The sequence below is a fragment of the Poeciliopsis prolifica genome, unplaced genomic scaffold (assembly GCF_027474105.1).
Source record: "Poeciliopsis prolifica strain line A6 unplaced genomic scaffold, Auburn_PproV2 SCAFFOLD037, whole genome shotgun sequence".
NCBI classification, from domain to species: Eukaryota; Metazoa; Chordata; class Actinopteri; order Cyprinodontiformes; family Poeciliidae; genus Poeciliopsis; species Poeciliopsis prolifica.
Genome location: NW_026562412.1, coordinates 3,425,141 through 3,446,168, shown reverse-complemented (window position 1 = coordinate 3,446,168; position 21,028 = coordinate 3,425,141). Strand labels below are relative to the sequence as shown.

At 34.9% G+C, this 21,028-nt stretch overlaps 4 protein-coding genes across 6 annotated transcripts in view; 2 read left to right on the top strand and 2 right to left on the bottom strand.

The window, feature by feature from the left end:
- The first annotated feature begins 938 nt into the window (after positions 1 to 938).
- Positions 939 to 3,338, top strand: tmem234 (transmembrane protein 234). Its single transcript, XM_055053432.1, has 5 exons — positions 939 to 983; positions 1,761 to 1,912; positions 1,994 to 2,060; positions 2,741 to 2,833; positions 2,935 to 3,338. The coding sequence occupies exons 1-5, from the start codon at positions 971 to 973 to the stop codon at positions 3,042 to 3,044; spliced, it is 435 nt and encodes a 144-aa protein (XP_054909407.1). The 5' UTR covers positions 939 to 970; the 3' UTR covers positions 3,045 to 3,338.
- Positions 3,339 to 3,593: 255 nt separating this feature from the next.
- Positions 3,594 to 12,325, bottom strand: dcdc2b (doublecortin domain containing 2B). The gene is made up of 14 exons (XM_055053424.1): positions 12,039 to 12,325; positions 11,610 to 11,871; positions 11,476 to 11,527; positions 9,699 to 9,769; positions 8,943 to 9,074; positions 8,153 to 8,287; positions 7,991 to 8,030; positions 7,409 to 7,474; positions 7,007 to 7,175; positions 6,258 to 6,367; positions 5,482 to 5,550; positions 5,266 to 5,320; positions 5,124 to 5,167; positions 3,594 to 4,515 (listed from the first exon to the last, which is right to left on the bottom strand). Exons 1-14 carry the CDS (start codon positions 12,205 to 12,207, stop codon positions 4,435 to 4,437), a joined length of 1,455 nt encoding a protein of 484 aa, XP_054909399.1. The 5' UTR covers positions 12,208 to 12,325; the 3' UTR covers positions 3,594 to 4,434.
- A 941-nt stretch (positions 12,326 to 13,266) lies between these two features.
- Positions 13,267 to 16,489, bottom strand: iqcc (IQ motif containing C). The gene is made up of 5 exons (XM_055053163.1): positions 16,380 to 16,489; positions 16,074 to 16,217; positions 14,681 to 14,939; positions 14,019 to 14,140; positions 13,267 to 13,430 (listed from the first exon to the last, which is right to left on the bottom strand). The coding sequence occupies exons 1-5, from the start codon at positions 16,419 to 16,421 to the stop codon at positions 13,371 to 13,373; spliced, it is 627 nt and encodes a 208-aa protein (XP_054909138.1). The 5' UTR covers positions 16,422 to 16,489; the 3' UTR covers positions 13,267 to 13,370.
- A 54-nt stretch (positions 16,490 to 16,543) lies between these two features.
- The window catches only part of fancm (FA complementation group M), a 41,744-nt gene continuing 37,259 nt past the window's right edge, over positions 16,544 to 21,028 (top strand). For all 3 annotated transcript variants that reach the window (XM_055053158.1, XM_055053159.1, XM_055053157.1), the window contains exons 1-4: positions 16,544 to 17,457; positions 18,769 to 18,941; positions 19,960 to 20,037; positions 20,140 to 20,298. In XM_055053158.1, the coding sequence (XP_054909133.1) occupies positions 16,770 to 17,457; positions 18,769 to 18,941; positions 19,960 to 20,037; positions 20,140 to 20,298 (1,098 nt within the window). In that variant the 5' untranslated portion in view covers positions 16,544 to 16,769. The remainder of the gene's footprint in view (positions 17,458 to 18,768; positions 18,942 to 19,959; positions 20,038 to 20,139; positions 20,299 to 21,028) is intronic.

Genomic DNA, 21,028 nt, shown 5'->3' with positions numbered 1-21,028 from the left:
CTCTGCAGCACCAGATAGTTCGTTATGTGGATCGCCTCAATATTATAAGAGAAGTCTTTTTTATCGAGATAATATGGATCATGTCCTAAATATGTGTATTTTTTTAGATGCTTTGTCTGTTCCAGCCCATTTAGGGCAGTTGTGATCGATTTTGCTGTTTTGAACTGGAGAAATCCACTTTCTCTGTCTGCATCATCTGGGTCACGTGTCTGAAACCCAGCAATAAAACATGGCATTTAAAGTATAAATATTCAATCAGACCAATAAAAATAAACATTTCTGAAAGAGGAATGTGGTCTTAATATTTTAAAAAAAGTAGCTGCCTAAAGGTTGTTACTTTCAAAACATACTTTTAAGATGACAAACAACTTTCATAGGGATGTATTTATGTGTAAATAAGAATATATATATATATATATATATATATATATGCTGTTTGGTATCTGCAGAGACAATTTGGCTCATTTTAACTCTGTTGGTTGACAAATAATTGCTGTTGTGCAATTTAATTATTGGATTTAACAAGACTCATTAATGTCCAAATGTGCCACTAAAAACTAGACAAAATGGATAGAAATCAATTCCCTTATTATCCTACCATCTACAAAGAAACAGTTTTGGATGACCTGACCCTTAAAAAAGTAATGATTAGCGCTGGAAGATGACAAATGTACTCAGCCAACGATTGTTTAGGAGTTACTGCGCCCTCTGGTAGAAATATTACCAGAACGAATGCTAGATTCACATTTACAAGTGAACAAAATAAAGAAATAGTATTTAGTGTAATAAAAATAAACGCGGCGTGTAATTGATATGTATATTTCAACTGGTTTTATATTTTTAAATGAAAATACCATTCACAGGCTACGCGAAAATATAAATAAATGTCGGTTGGTTTAAAAATATTAACGAACAACCAGAGTGATCTTGAACGCAACTTTTAGGCGACTAGGATGCAATTCACGTGACAATGGTGACCGTAGGTGAGTGGAATCGGTTCGATTGGTTTTAAAATACTATTCGCCATCTTTATTGTTGACATTGGATTTGAGTTTATTTAAAAGTTAAACTTTCTTTTCAGCTGCCTGGAAAACAAACACAGATGATGCTACGGAAGTAGCTTAGCTGTGTCAGGTGTAGCGAGTTGCTAACTTCCTGTTGTTTCTGACGCTGAAGTTAGCATCCCGGTCGGTTTTTGACTAAAAGGCTATTTCACTATTTCTAACGAATCTGGCTTTGATTCACTCTATTTTAAAAATGTCTAAAGGTTAAAATATGCGTTAAATTGCTTCGTAGCCATCACCGATGTTGTAATTCTGAAATCGCGACAGAAATTACAGAAGTTTATGAAAACTCAGAAAAGCTAGTTTTGAAGTTTTTGTTCAACACGAACAACATAATTTCCAAAACACAGATTGTTTTTCATTTCATTTAATTGTTTTTATTCAATACACAGTTGAATGTTTTGGTTTTGAAAATATAAAAAGGGAAATTGTTGTGAAAACTTCCTTCAGTTTGCAAAAAAGGAAAAAGAGTCATTTTAGTTTTGTTGCTTTTAGCTTTTTTATTATTTAAGAAGCTTAAAACAGTATTTTACTTAGTCTGTCATAGTGAAATATAATTCTGTCCAGGTTTGACTTCAGTAGGAGATGCTGCTTTCATTTTAGCTCCATTTTCAGTGCATTTTCTGATATGAAGCAGCAGCTTTGTGATGCTGAAGTGAACCTGATATTGAATGTAACTGTGTTTTGTGTTTGAAGCTGAGGTGCTGAGTTTGCTGTTGGTGTCGCTGCTGTGGGGCTGCACAAACCCTTTCCTGAAAAAAGCTTCAGAGGGGATAGAAAATGTGACAGAAACCAACCGAGTCTTTCAGCTGCTTGCTGAAATCAAGTTTCTTCTTCTAAACATAAAGGTATGTGTAAAACTTTGAAATATTTCCTGTTTAATTGAAGTCTTTATTGTCATTTGCTGAATCTTTTTTTTTTCTTTCTAGTATTTGGTCCCATTTCTAATAAACCAGAGTGGATCTCTGGTTTATTTTTATACACTATCAACAACTGGTAAGAAACAATTCAGAGGTGATATGACTGATGTCTCATGTTTACAACAGAATAAGGGCTATTTTAGGTTTCTTTAAAAAAAAAAAAAAAAAAAGGACAACTCAGAAAATTTTCAATTTATCTCAGAAATCTTCTATAAAAAGTGACATTTCTGAGTTCGAAAAGTTTAAAATGTTTTAGAAAAAAACTCAAATTTCCAAGTTTTTCCCGGTAACTTCTCTGAGATGGTTTTATTCTTAAAATACATTTTTTCAAGCAAATTTTTGACTTTTGAACCTCAGAGGTTTCTAGACAATTTCTGAGATTAATCTTAAAATATAATTTTTTTTTCTATCCAAATTTAAACTTTTCCAAATTTGACATAATAATTTTCTTTTCTGGCCAATTTTTGACTTTTCAATCTCAGAAATTTCCAAGCTTTTTCTAGAGAAATTCTGATTTTTTTCTTGCAAATTTTCAACATTTCAAACTCTTTTTTTATATTTCCATGTCGTCATAGAAAATTGATAAAATTGAAAAAAAAAATTCTAGTAAAATTTAGACTTTTCAAACTAGAAATGCATTTCTTTCTTAAAAAATTTAAAATGAAAAATTTCTGAAATTTTAAGTGGACATTTCGTCCTCTTTTAATATGCGGCCAAACAAATACAAATAAAAAATTCAGAGCTTCTTCTATCCAGATTTGTCTCTTGCTGTTCCTGTGGCGAACTCTCTCACCTTCCTTTGCACTCTGCTGACGGGAAAGCTGCTGGGGGAAGAGTTTGGAGGCAAACGTGAGTCATATGTTCTTCTCCATCCTTTGCAGCATCTATTATTCACCGTTTTCTGTCTTCATGCGTCAGTAAAAATGTTTTTCCTCCGCTCGATTCTGCAGGGGCCGTTGTGGGAATGTTCCTCACTATGACAGGCGTCACTCTGTGCGTTATAAGCTCCATCGAAGCCAAAGATACTGACAGACAGAACGAGAGCCACCCTCAGCTCTGATGGAGATCAAGATTAAATCATTTGTTGAAGAAAAGAAAAGCAAAGCTGCATCTTTAGGAGGACTGGAGGCAGAAAACGTCTCAGAAGAACAATCTCTTCCAGATGGAGGCAGGTTCACTCCAGAACTGGACTGGATTTATGGAGCTCACATTTTCTGATTTTACTTGGGAGATGACAAAACTGTTTGAAATTGACCTTTTATATGTCAATACCTGCTTTAACTAAATTATTTCCTCTTTTCCAAAGTCGGTTGAAGAAACACTAATAAAACCAGCTGATGATGCTCTAAATGTCCTTCAGTCTCTTCTGAATTTCTGTGGATTTCCTGTTTGCTGCTCTGATTTTGTGTGACATTAATTATTATAATATTTTGGTGCAATTACCAATTAGTATGTTCTTATTACTGCAAATATTTTCTATAACCTTTTTTCAAATGAAGGGTTAAGACTCCAGTTTAGTAAATCTCATTTATTTCACATTAAAATAAAACATTTCACTTCATATTTATTTTTTATTAAATATCAGACTTTAATACATAAACATTTTTTTTTATTGCTGAGTTGATTTTTTAAGAAACATTAAATTAAAACGACAGCTGACATACAAAGGAATATAAACTTTTTTATTACATGATTTCATGGATTAAAGAAATTTGTCACTGTAAATGACAAATTTTAGTCCTGAACTACTGACATAAACTGCTTCCTCAGTCAAGCACACCTAATTTTTATTTGAAAAAAATATTTTCTCATGTATTGAACTAACAATTTGCAAACAACGGATGGAAAAAAATATATATTTTCTATGACTTTAAATTGACTTTACATCAGAAATGATGCTCTCTACTTCCTGCCAAACATGAAAACAAAAAACCCAGAAAAAAATAAAAACTTTAATTCATAAAAAATGATATTTCAAGGATGGAATATTCTAGAAATTCAATATTTGCTTTGAATAAAGACAAGTGAACAACAATGGCACATATTAAAAAAAATGTAAAAACTTGATGTTTGCATGTTCTCCTTGTGCATTAATGGGTTTTCGGTTGACACAGCAGATCTTCATGGATTATTTTATGTTAAATTAAGATGCAGGGCTGAATGTTGCAGATTCCAACACTTAATGTCATCATCAGAGTTACTCTTTTTGAACAGGATGAACAGATTAAATAATCTCACTTTCAGCAGGTTTTTCAGAGATTTGTTGGATTTTGAGTAACATTTATTTCTTATGATTTAAAAAAGGCAAAAATCCAAACAATATAAAAACTTTTCTCAACATCACAGTTTAGATACTACTAATTTCGTCAGAGACGGCATTAAGCGTCCTGCAGGCTCTTCTGTCACAGGAAACATTAAAATCAGTAGAAAAGCAAAGTTTCTCCAGGATTTTATAGATGTGAAGTCGGCAGTCTTGCCTGCTCTTCCCTGATCTTCCCCTCTGACGATTTCGTCTTCAGTTCAGCCTCTTTCTAAACACAAAAACAGAAACCTGTGATCAGTTTTCTACAAAGCTGTATTAGGACCAGTGTGGATCCTTTTTTTTCCAAGTAAGAGTACATATTTGCCAAAAAACTCAGGAATTTTAAGATTAATTTCAGAAAGATTTAAGAAAAAACAGAATTTCTTTGAGGTTGAAAAGATCATTTGTGAGAAATTTTTAGATTAATTCCAGAAATTTTCAAGAAAAATGTGTGAATTATAAATTTATAAACTCAAACAATGAGATAAATTTTATAGTATTATTTTTTAAAAAAAGAAACTTGGAAAATTTTTGAGCTCCAAAATATATTTTAAAAAATTTTGATGAATTTTACAAATGTTCAAAAAAAACTTTATAGTTTTTTATTTTATGTGAAATCTCAATTTCTGTGTTTTTCAAGATAAACTAATATATAAAAAAACATTTTTTCTAAAATATTTGAAATTAATCTTAATTTCTGTTTTTCTCAGAAATTGAGAAAAACAATTCTGAATTTCCTGAAGATTTCTGAAATTATTCTCCAAATTTCAGAGCTTTTTAGATTAATTTAGAGTCTGTTTTCTTGTTACAGACAGATTGATGTGTGGGTGTTTATACCAGGATCTGATCTGCTGACTCCTGCTCCTGTTCAGATGCTTTTCCTTTTCATGCAGAAATAAATTATTTAAGCACAAAAATCACAGTGACCCAGTCAAATAGGATTCATTTGTTAATATAAACACCCACTCTCTCGCTCTACCTGCTTTCCATTGGGTTCCTGTTGATGCTTGCTGCTCACTATTTTCTGGATTTCTCTTGAGGGAAATTTACGTTTTGTAGTCAGAGAAACATTCATGCATTGTTCTTTTAACAGTAAATAGATAAATGCAGTCTGGCCAGAAAACCTGGGATTAGGTCACATTGAACAGAGTTATTTCCATTTACTTTTTATTTATTATGATAAAACGCTGCTCACTTGTGGAGAGTTCTGCACCGGATCCTCTGTGTTGCTTATGTCTTCATCTTCAACTATTTCTGCAACTCTCTTTAGGGAAACAATGAGAATCGGATTAAAATTTCATCCAAACCTCTGGCTTATTGTCTTTTATTGTGGCCGTATCAGAGTCGTTGCAGGTGAAACAGGAGTAAATTTACACCAAAATATGTCCTAGAAAAAAAAAATCTAGAAAATGTCTGCGTGGGAAGAGTAAAAAATGCTAGAAAAACTGAGAAATTTTAAGATTAATCTCTAAAATTTTCTGGAATATCTTGGAAATTTCAGAAAATTTTCAACTTTTCAAGCTCAATTTATTCTCAAAATTTCAGCTATTTTTCTAGTAAATGTTTGACTTTTCAAGCTCAGAAATATCCTTGTTTTTTTGAGAAAATTTCTGAGATAAAGCTGAATATTTCTAATTTTTTCTAGCTAATTTTTTTACTTTTCAAGCTCAGAAATTTCCAAGTTTTTTATAGAAAAACTGTGATTAGATTTAGCTAAAAAAATTCTGAGCTTATTCCAAGTAACTTTTCAACTGTTTAAGTTTAGACACGTCCTTGTTTTTTTCTAGAAAATTACTGAGATTAATCTCAAAATGTCAGATTTATTTTGCCGAAATTTGCTCCTCTTATATTTTCTTATCAATAATGGCCATCAAACGCCTTGCTGCCTTTCAGGTAGCAGAAACAGAGTTTCATGAGTTTTATTTCACTGTGATTGACAGTATTTTGATGTAATGAAACATAAATGCTAACCTGATCAACAGGAAGCTCTGTAGCCGTATTCTCGTCCTCCTGCACCTCCTCTGCACCTTGAGCCTCCTCTCTGTTTGTCCGATCCTCTCCTTTGGGCACACCTGGCTTACCTGTAACAAATATATACATATATGATAGAATTCCACAATAAAGGTTTCTGTTAGTTTTCCACTTGAAAACGGTTGGATTTACTATATTTTTACATATTGTTTTAAGTGAATAATTCTGTATAGACTATAAGAAATGAAACACTGAACAACATTTTTGATTAAATGCAACATTTCAATTGTTAACTTGTGTTTTATGACTTTATATTTTTGTGTTTTTATAATGTAAAGCACTTTCAAATGCCTTGTTGCTGAAATGTGCTACACAAGTAAACATGATTGATTGATTAATTTCATGTATTTAAAAATAATCTAGAAATTATTTTCAAATAATCTGCCACTACAACAAATATATTTTTAGCAACATTTAGGAATTATTTACCTAAAGCAAGCTCCTACATCTTGCTAAATAGTTATTAGTAAGTTAGTTTTGTCTCATTTTAAGTGTAGTTAGATATTTGAAATAGAAACTAGACCAAAAATACTTTTGTGTTTTTGCTCTGTTGCATGTTAATTTTGTCTTACATTTGTTTCCTTTGACAGATGAAACCCAAATAAAAAACACAAAGATGTGACGTTTTAATGCTATAATGTGGTGAAATGTTCCGAGGGGTTTGGGTCGGATTTAACAGCGTTCCTAACCTGGTCCATCGGTGAGCAGCGGTTTGCTTTGCGTCCTGTTCTTGCGAACTTTGACGGGCCGGGCGAAGTATCCGGACGCCTCGTCTGCTCTCTCTCTCCTGCTCAACCGCTGCGACGCCTGAAGAGCTGCAGCTTCATCTCCTGTTGACTTCACCCTCCGGCCATCGGACTGAAAGTCACGGCTTACAGCTCAATATACATTTCGCTAAAAATATACAGATTTGCACCTGAAGTTTCTCTCTGGATCTTTTGTTTAACTAACTAAAAATCCATCACAACATCACAATGAAACAGGGAGAGCTTCTCCTTATTTTATAACTTTATTTCTTGAATTAATAGAAGCAACATTTAATTTTCCTCTTGGATCAGTAGTGTTTTTGAGTTCAACTAAATTTGAGTTACCTCTGGGGAGTTGAGGAGAGCTGAGTCACTGTACCGATCTTCAGGACCGCTTCCTGCTTTTCTGTTCTGAGAGAAAAACAATTATTTGACTGACAAATATTCACAATTCACCTACACATGTCTACAGAAACTTGATGTTATGTACTATTCTGCTTTATGTTTTATAACTAATTCCCTTTTTTCTTACAGTTTTTACAGAAAAACATAGGAGTAAATTTCTACCAAAAGATAAAAATGTTGTGCTTAATCTCAAAAATTTTCTAGAAAAAAAATGGAAAATGAAAATATCTGAGTTTGAAGGAAAAAAAACAAAACTTTTCAAACTCAAAAATGTCAGTTTTTTCTATTAATTTGATAAAAACGAAAAAACTTTTATTTCTACAATTTTCTCTAAAAATGTTTGCCTTTTCAAGATCTAACATTTTTATGTTATTTCTAGAAAATTTTCGTTTTTTTTCTTTTAATTCACTAATATCTGTCAAGACTTTTCACACACATCAGTACAGGCTGTACTCTTCTATAAAGTGCTCATTAATAATAAAACAAGGCAACTAATTAAACGTATAAGGTGATTTTTTCAACCTGTGTTCTCCTCTGTAGTTTCCTCTTCTCAGGATAATGTCTAAAAACAACAAAAAGAAAGACTTGATCATTATTGTTGGTTAGTTTTCCAGTTTTCTGATGCTTTATGGTGGAATGAAACAAGCATAAATCCTCTCTCGACATACAGATTATGTAAAATACCTCTCTGCAGCTTTTGAAACCAGCAGCTCCACATAGGGAAGTTTCTTGAACCTTTCAGTTCCAACAGCAACGTAGCAGCGGCCGGTCTGCAACTCCCCAGCCGAGGAAACGGAGACTCCGTCCAGAGAGCACAGCCTGCAAAGAAACGCCGCCAAATCCCAGAGCACTACGGCCATTATAAGTAGTAAAAAAAAGAATGGATTTCTGCAAAAAAATTCATAATTTTCCAGAAAAAAACATAACATATTTTTAATATGAAAAGGTAAGAATATGCTAGAATTTTTTTTTTTAAATGTAAGATTGATTTCAGAAATATAATAGAAATAAATCAAGGAAAATTCTGATGATGAAAGGTAAAAAATTTGAAACAAAAAATTCAGAAATTTTAAAGATTAATCTCTTAAATTTTCTGGAAAAAAACAAGGAAATTTCAGAGTTTGGAAAGTTGAGAATTTGGCAGAGAAAACTTAGAAATGATGAGTAACCTCAGAAATTTTGTGGAAAAAACGGAAATTTCTGAGTTTTATAAGTCTAAAATTTGCGATTTGGAAAAAACAAAAAGAGAAATTCTGAAATTAATTTCAGAAATATTCTAGAAAAAAAATACAAATTTTGGAGATCTGAAATTTTTGAATTTCAAAAGTAAAAAACAATAAACGTTTTAAACTCAGAAATTCCCATTTTGTCCTAGAAAATTTCAGAGATTTTTTACTCCTTTTCTATCCACTCTGGCCTGAACACGACGTTGCATGTTTGCATTCGGAGGACTGCGTGTTTTGCTCCGTCTCACCTGCGCACCGCTCCCGTCCGTAAGCTGACTTTCTCGGTGATCAGACTCAGGATCTGATCCAAGTCCTGCTGCAAACTCCGAGGAATGATGAACCGGAAAGGTGGACACAGAAGATCTCCATTACGGAATACACTGAGCAGAGACGTTTAAAAGAGAGGAATACAATTTGAAAAGTTCCCAGTGAAAAATGTGGCCATTTAATAAGATATGAACTCAATTTATTTTAAAATAACAGTCAAATTATGTTTTATATCAGTGATTAAGTACAAAAAACATCACTGGTTGACAAAGATTTTTATTTTTTCATCTTAATTTTAATTAATTCCTTCATGTTTCAATAACTTCAAAATATGAATTCATTCTGTTCAATCCATCGTCCAAAAGAGGAAATATGGTGGTGGCAGTATTATGGTGCGGGGAATCAGAGTTTCAACATGAAATATTTAAAAGTAAAACAGAAGTTATTGTACGTCTGAAAAACAATTTCAGAGGTTTTCCTTTAACATAAAGTTTTAACTCAGAGAATCTGAATGATAATGCACACCACACTTTTCAGATTTTACAGATATTTGAAAAAAAAAAAGGACAAACAACTTTTACTTTTACAACATATACTGTTTTCTTTGCCACTAAATATTTAGGAACTATTTTTGTGCCTTTCACATAAAATCCCAATAAACTATTTTGAATTTTGCAATTGTCGGATAAGAAGATGGGAAAAATGTTAAATGAGTATGAAAGATTTGTGAAACATACTGTATAATGCAAGGAACAGGAATAAACTTCCTCCATTTGGCTGAAACGTTGGGCCTCTGGATGACTTTTACCTGGAGGCGATATTTAGAAAATCAAATGCAGAACATCACAGTCTGATCAATTTAAACACCACTCATCGCATTTACGCCGCCTCCATCCTCCAGATCCATATTCATCCCAGCAAACTCACTTTCCACAAACGCATAATGACTATTTAGATATTCTGCTCGTGTAAAGTCAAGTGCGGCAGCCATGGAAACTACGCTCGCTCTAAGAGTCCTTAGATGGCTTATTTACTTACCATGTCTGATTTGAGTTATCCTCTCAAAGATCCTTCACAAAAAAGCAATCAGATGCAAATATGTGTCTGATATCAGAACAAAGAAGCTGTTCTGTATTTTATCCTCTGTGAGGTCGCACTCGTTTTATTAATTTACACCCAGGCTGAGCATCAATCCAAGCCTGCCTGGACTCGCACATGGCCCTGATAGGATTGTGTGCGAAGCGGATGAAATGGACACACACACGTTTATTACACTTCTCCACGGTAACCACAACACTGGCATGTAAGACTTTAAAACCCAATGACTCTGGTTAAAAATCCAAATGAAAGAGTCACACGTTTATTCCTGAATGTTTTATGGTTTTCACAAAACACCAACGGATTACGACCAAGAGCAAAGAAGCTGCTCAGAATACAAACAATCAACAAAACACAAGAGTTTGTCTTCTTACTCTTTAGTTTAGTGGAAAAAAAGGACACAGTTGTAACTCTGAACCTTTTTTTCTGATAAAAACTGGTTTAATCTGCAAGGCTAATCTATTATCCACCTGTAGTTAATGACTCTATAGTAATTCATGGAGAAAATGAGAGAAGCGGCAAAGATTAGCCCACTTTTTAATGCAATTTACATGACAACCGCTGACATTAGTGGTACTGCAAGCACAAAAGGCTTAAATAAAAGCTTATCTCAGTCATTGAACACATTAAAGTTACTTTCATATTTGATGCATTTAGTTTTTAGACGCAGTAGGCAACAGAAGTGCTGAAGAAATGAACATTTTTCTCAATCAACATATTTATTATAGAGTTTTGTTAAGACATTTTTGCAGCAGAGGTTAGTAACAACTCAAGCAGTCGATGTGAACCACTTGGTCTCTTGTCACTTTAAATCCAAATAATCTGCTGTTGGCCTCGCCCCTCCAACACAACATTTACACTCGCACATGACAATGGCTGCAAACCGATGCACAATTATACAACCGTGCATCTTTGAAAAGCAAAAGTGGAACCTTGTGCACAATCAGTAAGAATGCAGAAAATCAACAACAAAAATATTTGTCTTTTCCAGCAAACATTGAAAACTAGCTGACCAAATGTGCTGGAGCTTGGGTTGCTAGGTAACAGGGCAGTGTCTGCTGATTTGTGACGTTACATTCTGGAGCTTTTTGAAACAACAGCTCATTTTCTTGAAACCAAATCAGATGAACATATTGCCAAACATTTTGCAAGGTGTTTTTAAAGAGCTTGGGTTGTTTTAGAAGACATAGAAACCAAAATAAAAATGTGCAACATGTGCATTTTGTCCCCTTTAACTTTATTTCTGAGTGATTTTACCACCTGTATGAACTACTTTGTATTAACTTCATATCAACAGGATGGAAAAGGTTAATGGGTTCAATACTTTACTTGCCTTGTGCTGCAATCCCTTTAGTTAGAGTGTTGTTAATGAATGATAGACAGTGCAGGAGGCCGCATTAGAAATGAGAAGCCTACCTGTGCTTCATTACGAGCTCCAGGTTGCTTTTTTAACCCTGCATGCAGATAGCTGCAACAAAACAGAAGACAGTGACGTTTTCTGGGAGATTAAGAATCAGAAAGTTCTCTGATAGAAAATTTTTTGTACTCACTCCAGTTTCTTGAACCTCTCGAAGCCGGCAGCGACGTACTGCGCTCCCGTCTGGAGGTCCTGGAGGTCTGAGACCCTGTGGCCCTGCTTTGGGGTGTACAGGGTCCTGACGGCCAGCGGGGCGCCAATGGTCTGTGTCACCTCGTTCAGAAAGGCCTCCATGGTGGCCACCTGACGCTGGTTGACCACAAACCTGCGTCCGCCGAAGAAGGGGTCTCCATTCCTGAACACCACCACGTTTTTGACCGGCGCGGCAGCCATCTCTGAGCGACATCCATTTATTAAAGGGAAATATTAATAAACTCTCACCAAACAGCTATTCTAAATCCCAATACAGCTCACTGAACTCTCTCAAAACATTGTTCAGCAGCTACACATTATGCAGCTTACCCTCTGACTTAACTGCAGCAAACACAGTTTAGTGACAAACCTACAGGAGGACGAGGTTCAGCACAGCCGAATGTGGAACTCGATCCCTTCTGCTGCTGTGGTCCGTCTGGACTCCCGCTCCCCACGTTCTGCTCCGATCTCTGCACCCCTCCCTCTCGGACACCACTACTACTTTGACGGCGGCGAGTATTTCCTGGTTGCCATGGCATCTGGCTCTGTGGGCCAAACCATCGACAGAAACCACAACAAAGACGAGTGACAGGGGAGGGGAGAGTGGGTGGGTCTCTGCGCTGTGGGCTGAATCAATAAGATAACCTCCACACCTGTTCATCTGTTCTCCAAAAACGATTATTAAATAAGTTTGGTACACTGAGGACATTCAAATATACAAAACTAACATCAGGTTTTCAGACCTACAGCTCCAGTAGGAAGTCTAAATACATTTATAATGGGTATAAATTTCTTTAATCAGGAGTTCTAATTAGGGCTTAAACTAACAACTATTTCAGTAATCCACCATTCTGATGATTAATCGAATAAAAAGTTTGAATATCCTGCAGATTTTTCATTCAACCAACTAAGCACTTTTTATGCGACAATAAAAATACATTAAAATATGAAAATAAATAGTGCAGAACCTTACTAAAATAAGAAAATAAACTCATCCTTTAGAGTATGCTTGTAGCAAAACATATTTCTAACATCAACACAGCAAAGGGCTAATTTAAAAATTATTTTTGTTATTAGCTGATAAGTAATTGAATAGCAAAAGATGCTTACTAGGATTTTTGTTACAGAATTTGAACCAGATGAAGCTAAAACTGACAACGAGTTTTGGGTAGAACATATTTACAGATATTTTTTCTATTAAGAAGAAAATGTATGTATTTTTTCGTACAGTTTTGGCTTACTTACTGCTCTCAGTATGTTGTCTTTTGTTTCAGCAAATGGCATATTCATGAGGCTCCGTACTCCAATTAACAATTAATTGATTACTAAATTAGTTGACAATTAACACAATTAATTGTTTCAGGCCTTGTTTTAAAGATATTTGCAAACCGTTGTTCTTTTAAGGTGGAATAATTTCACAACATACTGCCCAAATGGTCATTTCTACCATAACTTTTCACACTGGATCAAAATTAAACATACAGATTTTACCAGAGATTAACTTTTGAATTAAGCTGAATGACTTTGCTGACTAACTGATGGAAAATAATAAAATATTATTACAAACAGTCCATCAGATAAAGCAGAGATGTCTTTGTAGAAAAATACAATTTATTTACTTTTACATGCATGTTTTAAATGCACTACATTATATATTACATCATAAATAATAAATACAAATAATTTTCAACCCAGATGATAATTAGAGTGGGTCAGGAGCCAAAAGTTCAGCGTTGTGAAGTCTGTCCTTCAGTGATAGGTACTGTAAAGAAACATAAGAAAAACACTTTAAAACAGTGATTGTTGTGCAGCTATAAGCTAAAATTAGACGGTAGGATGAGCTCATTCTTGCTGCGTGGCTATAAATACGCAAAATATTAACACTGCCTAAGCTTTTCTGAAGTATGGAAAATGCTTTTGCAAAGCTTTCTTGAAACTCAGCTGCTACTTTCCCTGAACTTCCTGTGTGTTTCTTTAAGTAATAATTACATTAAACAATCTAATTCAAAATTAAAAACAAAGGTTTATTTTTCAGACTTTGCTTCAAATGAGACATTTTTTTAAATCTTTTAAAATTGTTTTGTTGAGTAGATTTTCAGAGAAGTTGTTCTCCTCTTTTGTTTATTTCCTACGTGTACAGTCTTTTTAATCATCACGCTTTTCCACATTTAAGCACAAAAATTTAAAATAAAAGTTTCCTGATATGTATCAGCTTTATCACTTTAGTTTAGAAACCTTTTTATGTCAACAATAAGTCATAGGCTGGTGTGGCAATTTCAAACGATACCCAAACATAAAATTTAGAAAAACCTTCAGAAATTGACACCATATAGGGATTTTTGGATCTCACCTTCTTCCTGCTGTCAATAGCTTGTTGAAGCCAGACCAGCTCCATGGTCAAAGTGTTTCTATGGAGACGCAGCGCGTCTGACGTTCGGGGCACTTCCTGCGCCAGACAGTACCGCTGAAAACCTGAAAGAAGGATCACAAACTCAAATATTCAGTTTTATTTCAACACAAATCTAAATGTGTAACTTATGCACTGTAAAGCTTTTGAAGGTGGTTTAACTTGAGAATGAAACTCCACCTGCTTTTGGTTTTAACTCAGAAATTGAAGTTCATTAAGTTGACTTAACAACAAGACGCAGGTTTTTTATTAATATTGAATTGTGAATTTTAATTTTAAATGTTGCAATTTAAGCCAAGTAATTATTTCACAATTTGCAAGAAACAACTGCCTTCACCCAGTTAAAGAGCCACATTTCTCTATTATATCACGACTTATTTTACTTTAGAATAATTTAAATTCTCACATGAACAAAATGTTTGATCTGATAATAAATTTTATTAAACGTCACAACGAAGGATACAGAAACATGCCGCTAAGCATTCTGGGAATTAATTCCCACCCTCGCCTTTTTCTTCTTTAATTTTCTTAAATGCTGAAACCTTAAATTAAGAAACAGCTGAAATAAAATGCGGAGAATGTTGAACTAGTAAAAAATGCTTCACCTTTCTGAGGGTAAACATTATTGTCCGGCTCTGGACTGCTCCAGACGATGGAGGACCTTCTTGTGCTCTCCATCATCCCTCCATCACATCTGAGAGGAATACTGGACCAATCCTCCCTTTCAGCTTCTTTCCTCTCTGGTTGGACACAGAGCTCCTGTCCCTCCTCATCCAGGGAATCTGGACTCAGGGAAGTGCTGACGTCCAGTTCTGGATCTGGTGGCTTCAGTAAACGTCTAGCAGGTTGAAGACATTCTCCATCCTGTCAGTACATGGATGAAAGTCTTGAAAACATTGGATTTTTGGCTGGATCTGCTTACATTTTCCATATCTCTTTGAATTTAATTCAAGTGTTGCTTGGATATTTGATGCTGGATAGGTGCAGGTAACTCAAACTAGGACCAAAAGATTGTTATTGTTTAAATTGGTGCACTCATTTATTCTATTTTGCATTTGGCATTTGTCCATATTTTGCTGGACAACAAATTATCCCAGAAATCACTGCAATAAATGATAATATTGTAGTTTTGAAACTATTTTCAGCTAATATAAATATAATTGAAAAAATATTTAAAGCTTGCCATCTCAAAGACTAATGAACTTTAATTTTGTACACTGGAACTGAAAGACATTTTAAATAGCCAAAATAAAACACAACCAAAAGCAATAAATAAAAAGGCATTAAAGGACCTGAAACCATAAATAAAATTGATTATGAAGTCTCTGTAAACAAAACGAGCCTTTAAAGCATATTAATTGTTAATCATTAATCATTTTAATTTAGCATACAATTGATTGATTTATTTGGCAATATGTTTGTTTGGTTAGCGCTAGTCATTCACGCAACAACTGATGTATTTTACAGGTAAATGAAGGAACAGAGAAATCAAATTATATTAAGACAAATATACATAAAAAGAAAAACACTAGATATAAGGAAAAGCAAGAAAATACAGGACAAAAATTATGTGATAAAATAAAATTGTATGTTTATGTGAAAGTGGCAGAAAAAGTTCTCAATATAAAGAAGCCAAAATCATTACATAAAAATAATTATACATAATTTTCAACTTGTAGAGCAAATGTGTCAAACTCAAGGCCTGCGGGCCAAATCTGGCACGCCATAACTATTCATGTGGCCCTCAAGACCACATAAATAAAACTTGAACATAACAGTTGTGTGCTTAAATTTATTTTATCATAGTATTAGATTATTAACTATCTGCATCAGGTAGAGTATGGTAATTGATTTGAAAAAGGACCAAGCATATTAATTCAAGTTTGTTTACATAAAACAAACTGATAATGAAGCTGCTTATTGTGGGAATACCCAGTTTTTCAGAGGAATATCTTGAATTAGATGGAAAGTGACAACCTTTGACAGGAAGTTACTTACTGTGTCTGTAAAGTGTGGGATGGATAAGGTCGTATCAGTCCACCTTAAATGGGTCAGATCTCCTTCTATCTCCCTTACGATCTCCTCAAAGTCCTCACCCGCGCGTCGCACTTCGGTTCTCGTGAGGTATCCGCGCGCATGCGCCTACAGAGACGACACGGTTAGCATTAGAGTTAAGTAAGTTCTATAGCTGTGCTAACAGCTAGTAGCATCTACAGGGCCCGAACAAAAACAGCAATAACAACAGTCAGTATTTAGGTAAAGAATATAACCAACATTTCCGCTTTACTGGAACATATGTGTCACCTGGAAACGTGTAATTATTTTGTCCAATTTGCTTCTGTCCATTGTTATGGTAACATGACAGCAGTTAACCGGAGAGCGGGAGTTGACTCAAACTTTTTTAACTACTTCCGGGTTCTAGCTTAAAAATTAAAAGCATTTCGATGAAAAGTATAAAATCCGTATGCTTCTCTCAACCGCTTATCCTAAAATTATTACTAATTGTACATTTCGTTCATTATGTTAAAACAACTTAGGTACAACCACAAATTTAAACCTGTAGCTATCGTCGGGGGAGTTTTATTTTGGAAAGCACGCCGGCGGAAGTGACCTTATGTTTGTGTTCGGGTTGAGATGTAGCAACTAGTCACATGGCACTTTTCTTCTTAAAGTTTTGTGCCACAGCTGATAAAAATGAGTGGTGGTTCAAATCAGAGAACTTTGTTCCAGACTTGGGGGGTTTCTGTGTCCCAGGACAAAGCGGTCCAATCGGGGAAGGATGCCCGAAAGGCGACTGGGGCGACCCGGACATCCTCCAGCAGAGCTCAGGTAGCTCCAACAAACCCTCCTCCTCATCAGCAAAAATCTCCATGGACAGTAGTTGGTCAGAATAGCACGCATAGAGCAGAGAGACAAGAATACATCATCCTTGAAGATGAAGATGACGATGACTTAATGGTGGTGGCTGTCTCTGAAGCTGAAAGGACCCTCCAGCTTGAGAAGAGTGACATAATACAAAATAACCATGCAACTGGACAAAGTGTTGCTCCTTTTAGTATTCCACCCTGTAGGAAGATATATCCAGATCTCCCAGGTTTTGACAGCTCCTCAGCTGACGTGTGGATCTATCCCACCAACTATCCTATTAGAGACTATCAGCTGAAGATATCAGAGGCTTCCCTGTTCCAGAACACACTGGTGTGTCTCCCTACTGGTTTAGGAAAAACCTTCATAGCCTCTGTGGTTATGTACAACTTCTACCGCTGGTATCCAGCAGGAAAGATTGTGTTCATGGCTCCCACCAAACCTCTGGTGGCCCAGCAAATCGAGGCCTGTTATAAAGTGATGGGAATACCCCAGGACCACATGGCTGAGCTGACAGGTAACAACCAAAACACACCAGGGATGCACCGATCTGCTTTCTTCACTTCTGATACCGATGCAGATAAATGAGGTACTGGCCGATACTAAGAAACGGTGCTGAATTGACTTAAAAAACATTCCTTTAAAAAAAAGCCACACACACATAGTTTGTTTATAACACACCTGATTATGGATATTAATCAGCTTAATCAGTTATTTAAATAATTATTAACTGGAGTATACAGACTCACTGAAAAAACAAAATTTTTCAGAGTAATAATTAAACCAAAACTGTATAAAATATATATACATTTTGCATTTAATATGGGGATGCACAGTTCACTTTTTTAACTTCGAATACAGAAATCTGAGGTTTAGTATCGGCTTACACCGATCTGATACAGAAAACAACTTAAAATGTTTCTTTCTTTAAACACAGACATAAATGTGTTTAAATAACATACATAAATGTGTTTGATAACTCTGCACCGTTACAACACTTAAATACACCAAAAGCTTCACAAGCCTGATGTAACATCTAATGAAAAAAAAATTTTATTTGTTCAATCAGTGCAATTAGGAGAAAACAGCCATGTAAAATAGATAAACTATGATTGATCAAAACAATAACTTAAGAAATAAACTACAATAAATGTTCTTTCAAATTGTTCAGGAAGTACAATTAGGAATTCTATGTATAACGTAAATAATAAAGCATGAAGTGACTCAGAGCACAAAGGATAGAATTAGACTGACTAGATCTGCCCTTATGGACTGGATACATTGTCACGTTACCCGATCTAGAATTTCTTTTCAATACCGGGACTGCTATACGGTAATATGTCTGGGCATTTATTTTGTTATTTATTGTGATAAATTTCTAATTATGATAAGAATTTTGATTTATTGTTGCAGTGATAAACTATTATTAGTGATGTTTAAAACCCCCAAAACTGTCCAGACTGTTATTTTTAGCCACTGCTTATTCTATGAGAGTATCAATAAATATCAATACATTTAAAAATATGATTAAATACAGTTACTGTTTGCAGTTTAGTTATAAGAATCACACTTTTTTATGTGAGTGGAGTCCTAAAGAAAACATATTACAGATGGATATGTTTTTACCTAAAAGGGGAGTAATAAATAATTTTTGTTGCTACATTTATTGTTGTCACACTAGTACCCAAAAATACAGTGATGAAACTTTAAGTCCATATTGTCTACCGTTATGATACAGATATCAATGTCTGTGCATTCCCAGATGATGCCCATCATTTCTGAATTAGCCGCTGCTTGCCAACATGGTTGATATTTGTGGCTTTTGCAGGCAGCACGGCAGCGAGGCAGAGGCAGGAGGTGTGGAAGTCCAAACGCATCTTCTTCCTCACCCCTCAGGTGATGGTGAACGATCTTTCGAGAGATACCTGTCCTGCAAAGGAGATCAAGTGTGTGGTGATCGATGAAGCTCACAAGGCATTGGGTAACCATGCCTACTGTCAGGTAACCAGTTTTCAGATCTTTACTTCCATCTGTCATTATAGCAATCAGTTAATCAGATAATAAAAAAAATTGCACATTCTACATATTTTTTATTTTACCACTTAAGCCTTATTTATACATTAGAAATGCATGAACATAAAAGAAGAAACATTCTGTTGCCTAAATATGTTATTTACTTAATGATTTTAAACCAGGTGAATATAAAAAAGGCAACTTGAGAAGTTCTGGATAAAGTAAGTTTACGGACAAAAGTGTTTTTATATTGATCCCAACTTTGACAAAAAATCTAGATAGAGTATCTGACAATATCGCTGATCGGTACAGGAAGATCTATTCAATCTAATTCTATGCTATTCTGAGCGACATCCTGCTTTATTATAAATTTTTACATTATATTTAGAATATTTGGTTTTGGTCTTTCATAACCATTTTAAAGGTTTGTTGCAGTTTAATTTTGCTTTTGACCAAAGTCAATCTATAGTTTTGATCATTTTTTTATTATTTATCTTACATTAGCTGTTATATATCTAATTGCTCTGAGTGGATAAATTGAAGTTGTGTTTTTATTACATGTTTGATGAAACTTATAAAGCTGTTGGTGCATTTAAATGAGCTGTACTGGTGCAGCGTTATCAAATAAATATGTAATTCAGCACATTTGTAATTGTGTTTATAAAAATACATTTTAAACCTCAATATTGGTATTGAAAGAGAAAAATGTTAATTGCAAATGATTATATACTTTTTTTCTTTACAAATGACTTCATTTTAAATTTATATATTCTAATTAATAATAAATAACTTAGTTAATGATTATTTCAGTAATCAATTAATCTGATTAATTGTGTCATACACTAACCACCAAATGCTAATGTCCTCAATCCTTTGGGTTCATGCCCAGACTAAATCCCACACAGGTGAAATCAATTAACTAATTACTGTTTTTATTTGGATGTATCAGAGTTAATGGGGCTGAAAATAAACACTTGATTTTCTAGTCCATTTTTCTCTCACTCAGGTGATCAGACAGCTGAGCAGTCAGACATTGCAGTTTCGCATCCTGGCCCTCAGTGCCACTCCAGGAGGAGACACAAAGGTGACCTCACCTCGTCTGTTTTTCTATAATTAATGTGACTTGAGTTTAAATCACCACAGTAACCAATCTCTGACCCCTTGACGCTTTGTGCCCTTTTTCCAGTCGGTTCAGTCCGTGATTTCTAATTTGCTGATTTCACACATCGAGCTGCGGTCAGAAGAGAGCCTGGACATCCAGGCTCATTCCCACCAGCGGAGTGTGGAGAAAGTGGTGGTTCCTCTGGGGGAGAAACTTTCAGGCCACCAGGCTCGCTACCTCCAGGTAGGAACATGCAGAACAGTTTCATCCTGAAGGACTCGCCTAATTGATTCTAATTCAATGGATAAATATTAGAATATCACCCAAAAGTTAATTTCATTCAGTAATTTCATTCAAAATAAAATCTCATGCATAGATTCTTTGCTTGCTGTCCACCAATTTATCAGCCGGCTGATAATTTTGGGAGATTGGTGATCGACTGATAATTAGAAGTGAAGTTGATCTTATCCACTGGTCTAATCAACCTCGCTTTCCTTCATGTTGTAGCGTTTTCCTTCATGTTGTAATTGTGCTTTCAATGTGCTGAAGTGGTTTGCACCTCTTATAATTAGACTGTAGGTTAAATAACTCGAGGTTTGATTTGTAATGCTGTGTAATGCACTGTAGATCCGTTTTAGGTGTTTTGCTGCCATCTTCTGGATATTTCTGGGGGGTTTTGTCTTGATTTGTAGTAAAACCTCAGCATCACATGGCTCTCCCCAGGCTTTGTGGTTCTTTCTGGGTCAGCTGAGATCAAAAGGATTGATTTTTCTTGAAAGCATCTTCCTGTTTGATTCTGGTCAAGCTGTTCCTGCTGCCAGACTGCGTTTCGGGTTATCAAAAAAGCCGACCTGCTGCTGGTCCTTTTGTCTCGGCTAAGTTTCTGCATGTGTTGTTTTTGTAAATGTGCAGCGAGACAGGATTTTCTGAAACATGACGTCTGCAATTTAAAGTTTAGACTAGTTTGCTGATT

Bases quoted from the DNA above. Each gene is read 5' to 3' on its own strand.
- dcdc2b (XM_055053424.1), bottom strand. From the start codon at position 12,207: ATGCCATGGCAACCAGGAAATACTCGCCGCCGTCAAAGTAGTAGTGGT. The intron at 9,770-11,475 runs GTAGGCTTCTCA...TATCGCCTCCAG, and splicing joins GAGCTCGTAATGAAGCACAG to GTAAAAGTCATCCAGAGGCC. The intron at 4,516-5,123 runs GTATAAACACCC...TTTTGTGTTTAG, and splicing joins AGTCAGCAGATCAGATCCTG to AAAGAGGCTGAACTGAAGAC.
- iqcc (XM_055053163.1), bottom strand. From the start codon at position 16,421: ATGGACAGAAGCAAATTGGACAAAATAATTACACGTTTCCAG. The intron at 16,218-16,379 runs GTGACACATATG...TCGTCTCTGTAG, and splicing joins AAATAATTACACGTTTCCAG to GCGCATGCGCGCGGATACCT. The intron at 14,141-14,680 runs GTGAAGCATTTT...TCCTTCTTTCAG, and splicing joins TAATGTTTACCCTCAGAAAG to GTTTTCAGCGGTACTGTCTG.
- tmem234 (XM_055053432.1), top strand. The intron at 1,913-1,993 runs GTATGTGTAAAA...TTTTCTTTCTAG, and splicing joins TTCTTCTTCTAAACATAAAG to TATTTGGTCCCATTTCTAAT. The intron at 2,061-2,740 runs GTAAGAAACAAT...TCTTCTATCCAG, and splicing joins TTATACACTATCAACAACTG to ATTTGTCTCTTGCTGTTCCT.